At 26.2% G+C, this 14,975-nt stretch overlaps 3 protein-coding genes across 3 annotated transcripts; 1 reads left to right on the top strand and 2 right to left on the bottom strand.

Annotated features, from left to right (window-relative positions):
* Positions 1 to 212: 212 nt before the first annotated feature.
* Positions 213 to 1,739, bottom strand: OCT59_008390 (uncharacterized protein; the record flags this gene model as incomplete). Its single annotated transcript, XM_066142421.1, has 2 exons — positions 213 to 1,386; positions 1,480 to 1,739. The coding sequence occupies 2 exons, from the start codon at positions 1,737 to 1,739 to the stop codon at positions 213 to 215; spliced, it is 1,434 nt and encodes a 477-aa protein (XP_065999305.1).
* A 6,895-nt stretch (positions 1,740 to 8,634) lies between these two features.
* On the bottom strand, positions 8,635 to 10,232 carry OCT59_008389 (uncharacterized protein; the record flags this gene model as incomplete). The annotated part of the gene is made up of 2 exons (XM_066142420.1): positions 8,635 to 9,859; positions 9,976 to 10,232. 2 exons carry the CDS (start codon positions 10,230 to 10,232, stop codon positions 8,677 to 8,679), a joined length of 1,440 nt encoding a protein of 479 aa, XP_065999304.1. The 3' UTR covers positions 8,635 to 8,676.
* A 2,821-nt stretch (positions 10,233 to 13,053) lies between these two features.
* Positions 13,054 to 14,424, top strand: OCT59_008388 (uncharacterized protein; the record flags this gene model as incomplete). The annotated part of the gene is made up of 2 exons (XM_025327225.2): positions 13,054 to 13,111; positions 13,184 to 14,424. The coding sequence occupies 2 exons, from the start codon at positions 13,054 to 13,056 to the stop codon at positions 14,422 to 14,424; spliced, it is 1,299 nt and encodes a 432-aa protein (XP_025172359.2).
* Between the last annotated feature and the right edge of the window lie 551 nt (positions 14,425 to 14,975).

Raw genomic sequence — 14,975 nt, 5'->3', positions numbered from 1 at the left:
TTATCTAATTTATTTATTTTCGTATTTTATCATTTCCTGTATTTCCTGACTTTAAAATTCATCATTATACAGTACTTCCGATAAACTATTTGATATATGTTTGGTTAGGAATAGATTTAAAATTAAAAAGCTTATTAATAGTTAAAATAAATTCATCTATAGAAAATTGAAGTATTACTGTTTTGTGCGTTTATTTATTGTGATACAATCAATTATTGCTCAATTATTTGAAACACTTCCCATTCTTCTACGAAAAACTCGTTATCAGTTTTTCTAATTGGTTTCTCATAATATCTTTTTTTACTACGACAATAATCATATCCTGCCGAACTATCTAATTTCCATATAGTAAGGTCGCCATCACCAAATGACGGGCCTCTTATAGATGAATTTTTTAGAGCTTTACGTTCATTCGTCACACGACTTAAAACGTGATCTTCAATTCTATCATTATTAAATGAAAATATAAAACTATCTTTAGTAATAACCCACCCACTAACAGATTTCCATACAAATGGATTATATCCTCCAAGAATTTCGTTGCTTTCTTTCACCTTAACAATTGTTACTGTGCGAAATTTGTTGTCACAAATTTCGTGAAATTTATTTTGTGTAAATCCATCACGGGATCCGCGAAACAATAATTTATATTCATATGGAAGAGTTAACTCGTCAGTAATTTCTAACTTATTAATCCATTTTGAGATCAATTCAGTATGTTGAGATGTAATAATTTTTGAATCAATAGTTCCTAAGTTAACTTCCTTAGTTATACAAGGCTTTGACTTATCACTTGGCTTGATATTAGGATCTGAAAGACTTAGAAATGTTTTTAATAAATTTATACATAATTCTTCAGGTAGAATTTCTCTATAAGGAAATACTTTATCCAAAAATTCTTTAGAAGTCAAGCTGTCGAATTTAATGAATGAAATAAATTGTTGCAAGGTGCTCTTTAAAGCATTAAAATCGTCTTTTGAATAGTTTGTAACATTAGTAGGAAGTTCTGGATGTCGTGCAAGTCCCCACTTAAGAACGTGTTCCCAAATCTGAATTACACTCATTTGAAGATCATCATTTTGGATTATTGTGATCAAAAGTTTTTCTGGAATTGAGGAGAAATTTAATGAGTTAAATATCTTAACTGGTTCTTTTGTTATTAAATCAGTACAATATTTTTGAAGCTCGGAAAAAGAATCATTTTTGAAGCTTGTTTGATATATCAAATTAAAATTTTGTTCCATCCAGCTTGCTTCATTTTTAATCAAAAAAGATTGTAAATAGGGAATTAATTCCTGAAAACCAAGTTCATTAGCGGCAATTAGGATTTGAATTATATCTGAATTATCATATTCATTTAAAGAAAGCTTTCCGCCATAAATATACCTAAAAAATAATTATTTATATAAAAAATTATTTATTTAATAATTTATATTAAAAAAGCGTCAATTATTTATCATTATAATTTTTTCTTCTTACCTCAAAATTATTTGAAAAATTTCAGGAGAAATATTTGGTAATTTAATATGTGTCAAAATATCATTATTTTTTTTTTTATTATTAGTTGATAAAATTCTTCGCAAGTAAGGAGAACGATAATGTAAAATAACCATGTGAGCCCGAAATATTTTTATATAAGGGTCATTACCAACTTCAATAGTAATATCATAATATTCTTCATCATTTAAAATTTCGAGTATATTTTGTGATAATTTTGGTAATAATTTATTATCGGCCATTATTTTTATTTTTTTTTTATAAATTTAATAAAAGAAATGAGTATTGTGAAATGAATCCTAATTCGTGGATGGTTCAAACCTTATATGACTATTGCATTTCGTACAACGTTATACATTTATGCACGTGACTAAATTTTGCATTTACGAACTCACATATGTCCGATCTGCGGAATCGGCCTAAATTAAGGATTTAATTGAAAAACGTGATATTTGCTTCACTGATAAAAAAAAAAGTAAATAGACTTTACTTTTGAAATAAAGAATATACTATCCATAAACGCAAATAAACAACGTGAAGATGGTTTTTAACGTTTATAGTATAGAAAAGTTTTTTACATTACTTGTATATTGAATATAATTTGGAAAATGGTAACCGTTAAAGTCCGTCGCAGGATCTTTTTTTATTTTTTTAATTATAACATTAAACAAAAAAAAATTGATTACAAAAAATAGCAAAATTATCAGTATTACAAAAAAAGGAATATGGTTGAAAAGATTTTTTAAAACATATTGAAAATCATTGAACGTCAAAAAATTTCTTCAGCATTCTAGTGCTAAGAATGTTATTATAGAAAAGCTTTGTTTATTTTTATTTAGTTTATAGTTTATTTATTTATTGGGCTTATAGACGGAAATCGGAGACTTAGAGGTGGGTGGTTAAGATGGCTTAATCATCCGATCGGCGAATGGTGAATTTGCGAATTCGATTTGGAAAGGTGTATGTGGTTTTATTTTATAAATAGATAGATATACGAATATTACACAGCGCCGAAAGAGGCAGTAATATTGTATTTTATTTGTAAATAAATAAACCCTGCCGATTTGTTTCCAATTTCTTACACATAAACTATTCGTCTTATTTTATCGCAGTGTTCATTATCACTTATTAATCATTTTTTTACATGATTTATTTCCGATTGTCAGCTATTTAACATACATACATTCTAGATTATCTCACCACTGGCTATTTAACATCATATTACCTTACCGATTGTTAACCGATTTATCTTTCTGTTATTACCTCTATAATCATCGAAAATTGGTAGTAACATTATTATTAGTATTATTATATTGATAAATTTACTATTGTATAAAATTATCATATGAAAATTGGTATAATAAAATAATATTTACCTATGAAACATCTGTGAGCTGTCATTAAGAAATTACATTTGACATATATGTTAAAGAAAAATATATTCCATTTATTATATTACTTTATAAATCCTCCCTTCACTTTTCTAACTAAAATTTGATTGCATCTCTTTAATTAAGCTCGAAATTGGTATTTTGATATCTGTTTATTCCTAATACATGTTATGTATATTATGTTAAACGCACAGCTTTAAGTAAATAACTTGCACTTTAAATTTTTTTATACTGATACTATTAATGCAATCTTATAAACAAGTTTACATGGTCATTTACTATTATTTAATCCAAACTGAAATATTTAGATGTCCACATTGGACAATTTTATATTTAAACGAGTCAAGAATTCATCATATGTAGTTTAGAATCATATGGTATATAACACCCATTTATCGTACATCAAAAAGAAATTTAAGCTTGAATAATAGTAATGGCAACTCATTTAATATAGTCCTGATATTTAACTCAGTATAATAGAGTAAAGTGACGTGAGATAGTCCATCATAGATCCTTAGACCTATTATATATATAGTAAATCAAACTGTCACAAATATGACGCTATCTAGGTTGTATTTCTCCCTTAAATGTAAAAACAGAACTATTAACAAATGTAAATATGATGCATTATAGACAAATTCATGTCTTCATAAGTTTCTAAAAAAAAATTTTTCAAGAATATCTTCACCATCAACATATGTTAGTCATTAATAAACATTCTTTAATTTATATTTTACTTGTATTTATTAAGTATAATTTATGAAATCCATTATTATGCAACAAAATAATAATAAAAATTAAGGTAATTAGCTATAAAAAATACTGATACATTACATTAATTTTTTTAAGTAAAAATTAGTATGCAAAAATAAGTTATTTATTTTAATTATTCTTATAAATATGAAGCAATCGAATTATGATCACACAATGACTATTTTATAAATACAAAATTAAACTTTACTTTAAACAAAAGTGAGAATCAAAAGCCAATATGTTGTTATTGAATCTTATATAATTCATAGTGATGTGGACTTAATTGGAATCAACTGTTAAAATATTTTTACCTTTTAGCGTTTTAGTAGTTTTAGATAGTTGTTGCGATTGTTAAAGCTATAATGATCTTACCCGAGGTGACGTAGCCCTGAGCTCCTGACCCAAAGTTTAATAATAGTTTGTTAAAACCTAAGTTTAAAGTTAAAATTAACTTTTGAATATAATATGCATTTGATGAACAATCTGTAGAGAGAAATAAAGCGAGACGATCCTCGCGGCATGAATGTTAATGGACTGGTCAGTAATTTGTGTTATGCCACACATTCCTAAATTTATCATAATAAAAGTAACGAAAGAGTCTACTGTATGTAGGTAGACCTTAGTTTAAAACAATTTCAACAACGTTGGTTAATTGCTTTAATTATAATTATGGTTAAGTCGGCATGACTAATAATTTACTGGAAAGTTAGCTTCTTGAATAAGAACTTGTTTCTATAAGATGAAACGGTTGAGATTACAGTACTAGTAGGTACGGTCCCATAACTCAGAAAAATATTAAATGTATTGTAGCTGCAAATTTACGAGACTGGGATATGAAACAATAGTAAATTATTAATCAATCTTACGAAATAATGTTAGAAAATAATTTTTTATAATTAACCCAACACTGTTTTATCTCTATGTTTCGAAAATTTATCAATGACTAAATAAATTAAGAATGTTAAAAACTGGATTGAAAGTGTTCTAACAATCATATTATTTAAATTTTAAAGATTTACCAAACTAATTTTTTTTTTTTCGTTGAAACCTCTGCGTCGCGTATTTCATTGAGAATCGTGTTCACATTGTGAAATCAAATTAATATTCGAAAAATTTAATATTTTTTTTACAGTATTAAGAAAAAATTAAAAATTTATTCAAAACAGTAAAAGGTCACAATTTGATTAATAAGACAATATGTCAATATTAGAGTAATACTTATTTATTTTTAACAACTGGGCCGTTGTTCAGACCATGATTTTTGACGAGCTGCGTAAAGTTTTTTTTTATAAATATAAAAATTCGTTTTTTTTTGTCAGACAATAAATTTGAAATGTTACGTGTGAAACATACTATTTGATATAATGTACATTAAAAGGAATAATTTCGTTTTAAAATACTTTCTTTACTCGTCGAAAAAAATTTTCTCGTATTCATCATTACGTCATAATGTCAATTATTAAATTTTCCTTATAAAAATCTCGTTGAAAATATTTCACCATTAAATATATTTATGAAAAATTTATTCAAAAATATATATAAAAATATAAGTAAATAAACTTATTTTCACCTTTAGAAAAAAAACTTATTTATTTCTCTTTAAAGTTGTTTCTTCATATCATCCAGAAATAACTTATTGAATGGTCGGTCTAAAAAACAATTCGTACATAAAATTTATTTATGGAAATCCTCAACTGAATGAGGTCATGAATTGAATTTATCATTTGAATTAGAACTATTGGATCATTTCATACACAATTTGGAAAGGTTTAATACATTCTAAGAATTAAATTATGAAGGGAAAAAACTCAATTGAAGTTTAATTTCTGCTATCGAGGTGGACCATTTAGTCCTCGTGTTAGACACTGTAAGGTAGTTATATCTTGACAAGAAATTTACTTCAAAATTTTTTTTGATGGATAGAATATTTTGTCAACTTGTATGAACACATTATCTTAAAGATCTTTCCAGTTTAGATTACGTTTTTGTTTACGGAAAAATGATTTTAAAAAAGAATGTTGCGTAATACTAATATTTACTAAAATTAGAAACGGTCTTATCTTTTATGTGCAAGAAAAAATCTTATTCTATTTGAGTTTTGATGTTCAAAAACGATCTAATCAAATTTAGTATCATTTGTGGTAGGTATTCCAATTGATTCCTATTATTTATACTTTTATCAAAGAGTCGGAGAACTCATGCGACACAAATAAACAAACCAAAAAATTGTTAAACATTTTTTACATATCTTTTTTTTGCGTAGGATATTGTTACACGAATAAACTTTTTATTTTTTTAAAAAAAAAATAAATGTTAAATAATCTTTTATAGTAAATTTATCAGTAAAGTAATACATTAGTAAATTTTAATAAAAAGCATTTTATTATTTTTATTTTTCTATTTATTTAAATAAATTTTTTTAATAAAAAATCTAGTTTTTTCTTGGGATAGGTTTTTTTCTTAAAAAAAAAAGGTAGAAAAAGAAAATAAAAAGTAGATTTTTTTGAGAAATACGACTTTTTAAAAGAAGAAAAATGAAAAAAGGGAAAAAGAAATAAAAAATTTTTTTTTTTTTAATAGAAATAGAAATTTCATTAAATTAAATTAAAGTTATTATATTAGCGTCAGATATTATAATCGTAATTATTATTGTTAAAGAATTAAATAAACATAAAAATGCTATATTTTCTAATTCAAAAAGTAAATAAATAAATAAAAAATACAATAAATAAATAGTCATCCTGGTTGTGCAGTTTTCTAGATTCAGATCGAAGAACTTAGATAAACGGATAACTAAGCCCAACCTTTTATTTCCAAAAAAGTATATTGTTTTGAAACGGTCAAATAACTATAATAATAAAACATGATTTTGACATATTAAATCATAAAATTTTTGTTACGGTATGTTGGCTTACTGTATGAAGTTTTTTTTTCTGTGGCGTAACTTTACGTCAATAAATGCAGAATGAACATGTACTGTATATTTAATATTTTCTCCATTAATTCCTTTTAATTTAAACCATGAAAGTAAAATATACGAATAAATCTCTTAAGGTTTTTCTTGTTCTTAAATTTCAAATATTTGGGTTAATACCGATGATCTTGAAGACTTTGATCTAATAGAAGGAATTACGTATAATATTGTGCATTCTATGTCAGAAAAGAACTTGGTTAATGTTGATGGAAGAGTTCAAGTCGGTGCACCTAATAAATCTGACCCTAATCAACATTGGACCCATACACAAACCTACACACAACAACCCACATACAGTACCTAGTAAAGGAAAACGTAAAGAAAGAGGAGGAGACCTTAAGGAAACTTTTATTCAGACGGACAGACGGATATTTTAGTATAGAAGTTATATAGTTCGGATATAAGAAAATGCAGGGTGACGTAACTATCAAATCATCTACATAACACTTCGCTACTTTCCGGACAATAAGTAACTACTTATTCTTATTTGCTTTTAAAAGTTTTTAACAAGTAATATAGTTGTAAAAAGTATAAAAGCTTTGAATCTAAAGTAAAACTTGGTATGATTTTATTTGTTGATTTATCTACTATTTATTTTATATCATAATTGTACCGTCCAAAAAAACCTTAACCGGTTAATATTAAAAATATTTTAAAAACTTTTTTTACTGCAAATTTTGATTTTACTTGCATATTTAGTTATAGGAAGACTATGTATGTATCACTAAAATTATTATAAATAAATAGAAAAAAATTCGGTATTAAAACTTCAAGTTTAGGAACACGTGGCCACAATTTACATGTCTCTGGGCTGCATTATATAAATCTGACTAGAATTATGATAAATATAGTTTTAACCGGTTAACCGATTTTCAAAATACTTTAACCGGTTAACCGTCTTAACCGGTTAATTAACCGGTTAACATTAACCGGTTCCAATCCCTATTTTAAACTTAGGCAAATTTTATATATTCAAAAATCTGATGGTGGGAAACTTATGTGATTTTTATAACTCCTTGTCAGTAATGATATTTATTTTAATATCATTAGAATCACCTTATTTAAGGCTTTATTTTGGTATAATTTTACTTTATTTGAATCATAACTCATAAGCTACAGAAAAAATAATTTTTTTGAAATAATAAACAATACATACGAAATTAATAACTTAAATAAATATAAAATTTATTTTTCTATGAATTATTATTATTAGACTATTATTAGATTCTGCTCAGATAGAGCCTTCAATTTAGCATGATTTTGTTTGAGTTTTTTGAAACTTTATGCACGTGTTAGCATTGTCCATCCGATCATTTCCATAATAGTTTTTAAATTTTTTATCATTAACTAAAGGCCGATTCCGTATATGATGTTTTTTTACAAAGTATTACGGGTGAATTAAGCTATAATGATAATTTGGATCATTTACCTTCCAATCTGACGACAAATTTTTCTTGGGATTAGTAAAAAAATCGAAGAAGACTTCATTGTTATTATTATATATGTTGCATGCTAAAAACTTGATTTTTCTATTCAATTAAAAACAAATTTTTATCAAATGGCGCAGCAATTAGTATGAAAAAACAAATATCAGAAAATTAGCAACCCTAAAGATGACATAGCAGTTCGTTTAGCACGTTTAAAATTACAAATATTTTTTATAAAAATTGTTTTGAGTCATCAAACATTAATTTGTTTATGATTAAATTCACTTTATAAATCTTGGACGATTTCTTTGACACATTTTTACCCGGTACAATATTTTTAGTGCTATAAATTATCATTTTAACGAACAATTATTTCTAATTTAACCCTCACTTCCGTTAATTTATCCGCCTATTTACAATTCTGCTTTTTTATTGATAAGCCGATAATATAAGCAGATTCACTCGCTTGGAACTTTATTCGGGTTTATACAAAGATGTTCTTATTTATTGTTCTGTATACTAACGTTACAACCTTTTGGTTTTATATTAATGAAACTCTATCTTTTTTACTATTATGGATCATAAACCCAATTTATTAATGATAAATTAAAAACCTGGTCAATGTAATCAATTACTATTGATTAATTATTTGAAAAACTTCACATTCTTCTACTTTAAATTCATTTTCAGTTTTTCTAATTGGTTTTTCATAAAAATTTTTTTTACTATAACAATAATCCAACATTTGAGTAGATTTCCATATAGCAGTTTTCCATATAGTAAGGTCGCCGCCACCAAATGATGGACCGCGATTTGGTCCGTTATTAATGGCGTAATTTTTATTCTTTACACGACTTAAAATGTAATCTTCAATTCTATCAGTATTAAAAGAAAATATAAAACTATCTTTAGTAATACACCACACATCATCAGACTTCCATTTAATTGGATTATATCCTCCAAGAATCTCATTGCCGCTTTTCACTTTAACGAGTGTTACTGTGGAAGTTTTGTCGTCGCAAATTTCGTGAAATTTATTTAGTGAAAATCCATCACGGGATCCACGAAATAATAGTTTATACTCATATGAAGAAGTTAACTTGTCAGTAATTTCTAATCTATCAATCCATTTTGAGATCATTTCAACATGTTGTGATGTAATAATTTTTGAATCAATGGCTTTTAAATTAACTTTCTTAGTTATACAAGGTTTTAAATTATCACTTGGCTTGATATTAGGATCCGAAAGACTTAAAAATGTTTTTAATAAATTTATAAATAATTCTTCAGATAAGATTTCTCTATAAGGTAATACTTTATCCGTAAATTCTTTATTGGTCAAATTGTAGAATTTAATAAATGGAATAAATTGTTGTAAAGTACTCTTTAAAGTGTTAAAATCATCTTTTGAATAATTTGTAATATCAGAAGGAAGTTCCGGATTTTGTGCATGTCCCCATTTAAGAATATGTTCCCAAACTTGAATTTCACTCATTTGAAGATTATCATTTTGAATTATTGTGATCAAAAGTTTTTCTGGAATTGAGGAAAAATTTAATGAGTTGAATATCTTAACTGGTTCTTTCGTCATTAAATCAGTACAATATTTTTGAAGTTCGGAGAAAGAATCATTTTCGAAACTTGTTTGATATATCAAATTAAAATTTTGTTCCATCCAATTCGCTTTATTTTCGATCAAAAAAGATTGTAAATAGGGAATTAAATCCTGAAGACTAAGTTCATTAGCGGCAATTAGGGTTTGAATTATAACTGAATTATCATATTCATTTAAAGAAAGGTTTCCACCATAAATATACCTAAAAAAAAAAAATAATTATTTATAGAAAATAAATAATAAAATTATTTTATTTAATTAATTATTATTAAAAAGCGTCAACTATTTTTATCATCATTATAAATTTTTTTTTCTTACCTCAAAATTATTTGAAAAATTTCAGGAGAAATATTTGGTAATTTAATATGTGTTAAAGTTTCATCATTTTTCTTTTTATTGGTTGACAAAATTCTTCGCAAGTAAGGAGAACGATAATGTAAAATTACCATATGAGCACGAAATATTTTTATATAAGGATCATTTCCAACTTCAATAGTAATATCATAATACTCTTCATCATTTAATATTTCGGTTAAATTTTGTAATAATTTTGGTAATAATTTATTATCAGCCATTTTTTTTTTTTAAAAAAAAATTCAATTAAAAAAGAAAGAAATGAATCCTAATTTTGTGGATTGTCCAACCTTATTATTACATTCTGCATAACGTCACATTTATGGCACGTGACTACATTTTGTCACGGGTATGAAGCGATCACACGTTTTCATTTTAAGGATTACTTTTCATCATATTACGAGTATTTTGGGAAATTCATGAATTAAAGCTGTAATAGTAATTTTGAAGTAGCACATTCTTTAATCACGTTATGAAAATGTGACGAATCGAGATAATATTACTACAATGGTTTTATAAAAAATTTACATCCGAATCCCGAAAAAAAAGATTTCCGACGCTAGTCGGACATCGAAGAAGGACTCCAAAAAAAGGAAGCGTCCGGAATGAAGGATGATCAGAATAAGAAGCTATTTGGGCAATATAAATATAATGGACAGAAGGTTAAGACCCGGCCAACTAATAATGGAAAGGCCAACAAAGAGTTGTTAGTAGAAATTAGTGCCTTTTAAAGAAGCATGATAGAGGATTTGTTAAAGTAATGACAATAAATTGTAACAAAAATTTAATATTAATCAAACTTGCATTAGTTCATATTATTTTATTAGATTTTTTTTAAAAAAAGTTCGTTTCTCTTTTCTTGAGTTTCGTATCGAAAGAGAATTTTAAATTACTTAAATCGGAAGATTTTTTACGATCCCTTCCATATTAAATTAGACCAATTATTGAAACTGTCAAAATATAATCGTACTCTTTAACCCCTTTGTATACAGTTCACCCTCGCTATAGTGAAGCTCATGGGCTGAAGGTTAAGATTCACTATAGTAAGGGATTCACTATAGCGAAGGTGGACTGTATTAAGAATTATTATTTATATAGAAAATCCGTACCTGAGCTTTTCTTTACTATAGCAAATTATTCACTATATAAAAATTCACTATAGCGAGGGTGAACTGTACACCAATTTACTTTTCTTAATTAATTTTGCCAAAAAAAAGTACGTGGCCTTCACTGCATTTTCATATTAAGATTTTATTTTTATGATCGTAATGGGACACAAAAATCGGCGTTGACGTGAAATCACTAATCATATAAATTTAACGAGTCGCTTTCTTGTTTTTTTTTCATAAAAAAATTTGAGCATAGATATATTATGAGGAGCCAATAAAGGGTTAAAATCTATTATTTTTAATCATTAATTATTGTATTTTATTTGTTCAAGTATTAAGTATTTTAAAAAGTTCATTAATTAAATAAATAAATTAATTAAATTTAAAATATTTTTTTTTTTTTTTTAAAAAAAAAAGAAAGAAACCTATTATAAAATTAAATAACCGTTTGAAGAATGCTAAAATTTCTAATTATAAATTTCAACACTATTTCAACTTATAAAATAATATAATGCCTTGTTTCCACGCCAGATTCTTCTACAATTTCAAATAACGGTCAAAAACAATTCTATATAGCCTTTTAAAAATGAGTAAGTTAATTAGAAAATTTTTTCCCATAAAAAAAAAAATACAGAAATATTATAAAATAGCAAGTAAATAAAAAATTCATACTGAAACTTACAAAACTACCGTCTACCGAAAACGCTATCTAGTATTACTTCTCGTCTATAAATATAAAAAAAAATTCATATATACATATACAAAAATTTTGATCATTAGTTGGAGAAATTTTCATATACGGTAATATCAATTTCATAGTATGTATTAATTATATTAACAAAATTTTTATTTCGTTGTCTCGCAACAAGTTAAAAAAAAATATTTTATTAGTACTCACAATGTCATTCTAGCACTATTCCATGAAAGTGTAATCCAAGCGTGTTCGTTCTGTGATCTATAAAAGTTGATCCAAAGTGTGATATCAAGGTCAAGCAGCAAATAGATTGGAAATTTCTACTAAAAAATGTCTGTTTATTAGAATACACTAATACACTAAAGAAAAAAAGAAAAAAAAACAGTTTTTAATGATCGGCGTGGCTTAGAAATTGTGTTTCATGATCAACATCAGGATCAACCATTTTTGAAAACGGCTAAGGCTTTAAAGTTTTCATATTATGCACAATTGCATGACTATCATTTTTTTCTTCTTTAATATGAGCCACATCAATCAAAAAATTTTTTTAATCGAGTACGACTATGAAAACTTAATTCATGAAGTTAATGACAATGATACTAATAATAAATAAAAAAATATTACGTCTATGGTATTACCATTTCTTTATATAAAAAAATATAATAAACGCACATGTATATTATGATAACAATGTAATACAAATAAAATTTTTCATTTCGCCTCGAGTTCTTTGAAAATCTTGTTTTACAATTGATACTACTGACCCGGAATGATCTGCATTAGAATGAATATTCAAATCTGAATAATGTAACTTATTATGCAAGCCCTAATAAAATTTTGTTGGAGGCTTACGTATTGTAGAAATCAATTAACCTATTAAAAGATTATTACCCAGTGTTGTTCTATGAATTTCCTTTTTAAAAGGGAAACCGTATTCTCATAATGGCAATATACATGAGAATGAGAAGAATAGCCGACAATTGAAAGAATAGATTGAAGATCTTTAAAAGAAATAGAAGAAGATTATTTAATTAAAATTTAGTATCATTGATGATAACAATGAAAATTTCTATTCAAGGGAATTTGGTAAGTCAATATAATGTAAACTATTGATAGAAAATTTCGAATTCCAAAAACTATATAAACCCTCACTCTTCTCCCTTCAAAAACTCTCCAGTTCGATCTGAAATAAATTAAAAGTTCGAAATCAAAATAAAATAAAAAGTCTAAAATTCAATTATGAAGATAACAATAGCTATTTGTTTGGCAATTTTGGGAGTTTCAACCCTTAATGATGGTGAGTATATATCTCGATTATAAAAAATACAAGTAAAATGTTTTTTTCTAATTTCATTTTATATATATGTAGTTACTGCTGCTCCTACTCCTAATGGTGGGATTGAATTAAATAATAAACGTGACGAGTCACCTTCTTCATATTATTATGATGATAAGAAGAAGGAAGACAAAGATGATCATTATTATTACTACAAATATGATAAAGACGACTACTACAAGAAAGATGACCACAAAGACGATTACCACAAGAAAGATGACTACGAAGATAAGGACAAGAAATACTACAGACGTAATGCCTTAGCTTCACCAGATGATTCCTACAATGACGATTACTACAAGGATGATGATTACAAGAATGAGTACTACTACGAAAAAGATGACCACAAAGACGATTATCATAAGAAAGATGATTACTACAAGAAAGATGACCACAAAGACGATTACCACAAGAAAGATGACTACGAAGATAAGAACAAGAAATACTACAGACGTAATGCCTTAGCTTCACCAGATGATTCCTACAATGACGATTACTACAAGGATGATGATTACAAGAATGAGTACTACTACGAAAAAGATGACCACAAAGACGATTATCATAAGAAAGATGATTACTACAAGAAAGATGACCACAAAGACGATTACCACAAGAAAGATGACTACGAAGATAAGAACAAGAAATACTACAGACGTAATGCCTTAGCTTCACCAGATGATTCCTACAATGACGATTACTACAAGGATGATGATTACAAGAATGAGTACTACTACGAAAAAGATGACCACAAAGACGATTACCATAAGAAAGATGATTACTACAAGAAAGATGACCACAAAGACGATTACCACAAGAAAGATGATTACTACAAGAAAGATGACTACGAAGATAAGAACAAGAAATACTACAGACGTAATGCCTTAGCTTCACCAGATGATTCCTACAATGACGATTACTACAAGGATGATGATTACAAGAATGAGTACTACTACGAAAAAGATGACCACAAAGACGATTACCATAAGAAAGATGATTACTACAAGAAAGATGACCACAAAGACGATTACCACAAGAAAGATGACTACGAAGATAAGAACAAGAAATACTACAGACGTAATGCCTTAGCTTCACCAGATGATTCCTACAATGACGATTACTACAAGGATGATGATTACAAGAATGAGTACTACTACGAAAAAGATGATCACAAAGACGATTACCACAAGAAAGATGATTACTACAAGAAAGATGATTACCACAAGAAAGATGATTACTACAAGAAAAATAAAAAAGATGACAAGAAATCTTATTAAAGTTTTTTTTGATAATTGATTACATGAGTGAAAATAGATTTTTATATAAAATTTATCTATCTACTAATTAATTACCTTTCAGAATTTTAATTTGTTTCAAACTTTTTTTTTTTATATTGTAAAATATCGATCTTATTTGAAAAAATGTGAATAGTTTTTTTTTATCTGTAAATTTTTAAATAGTCCCCTTCTCCTTCCCCTTTTCTTCCTATATATATTTAGTAAAAGAAAGGATTATAAATATAATAATCTATTATTACAAAAAAGAGATAGGTTAAAATATTTAATCTATTTGTATAAAATTAAGTGTAACATTTGTCATAGAGTTCAAAAAAAAAGAATAAAATGAAAATTGGATACTTACTAAATTATTCTTATATTATTTCATCATTTTCTTTTTATTTTTCGTCTTATTAGTAAATATTAACTAATATAAATTCAATATAAACTTTATAATATATTAACGCATTAAATTTATTTATTCTAGAATAATAATAATAATCAATTTGAAAATTCCATATAGTCTAACTCGTTGTACTAGAAAACGAAAG

This window comes from Rhizophagus irregularis, chromosome 16 (genome assembly GCF_026210795.1).
Source record: "Rhizophagus irregularis chromosome 16, complete sequence".
Lineage (NCBI taxonomy): Eukaryota > Fungi > Glomeromycota > Glomeromycetes > Glomerales > Glomeraceae > Rhizophagus > Rhizophagus irregularis.
This window is presented reverse-complemented; position numbering and strand designations above follow the sequence as displayed.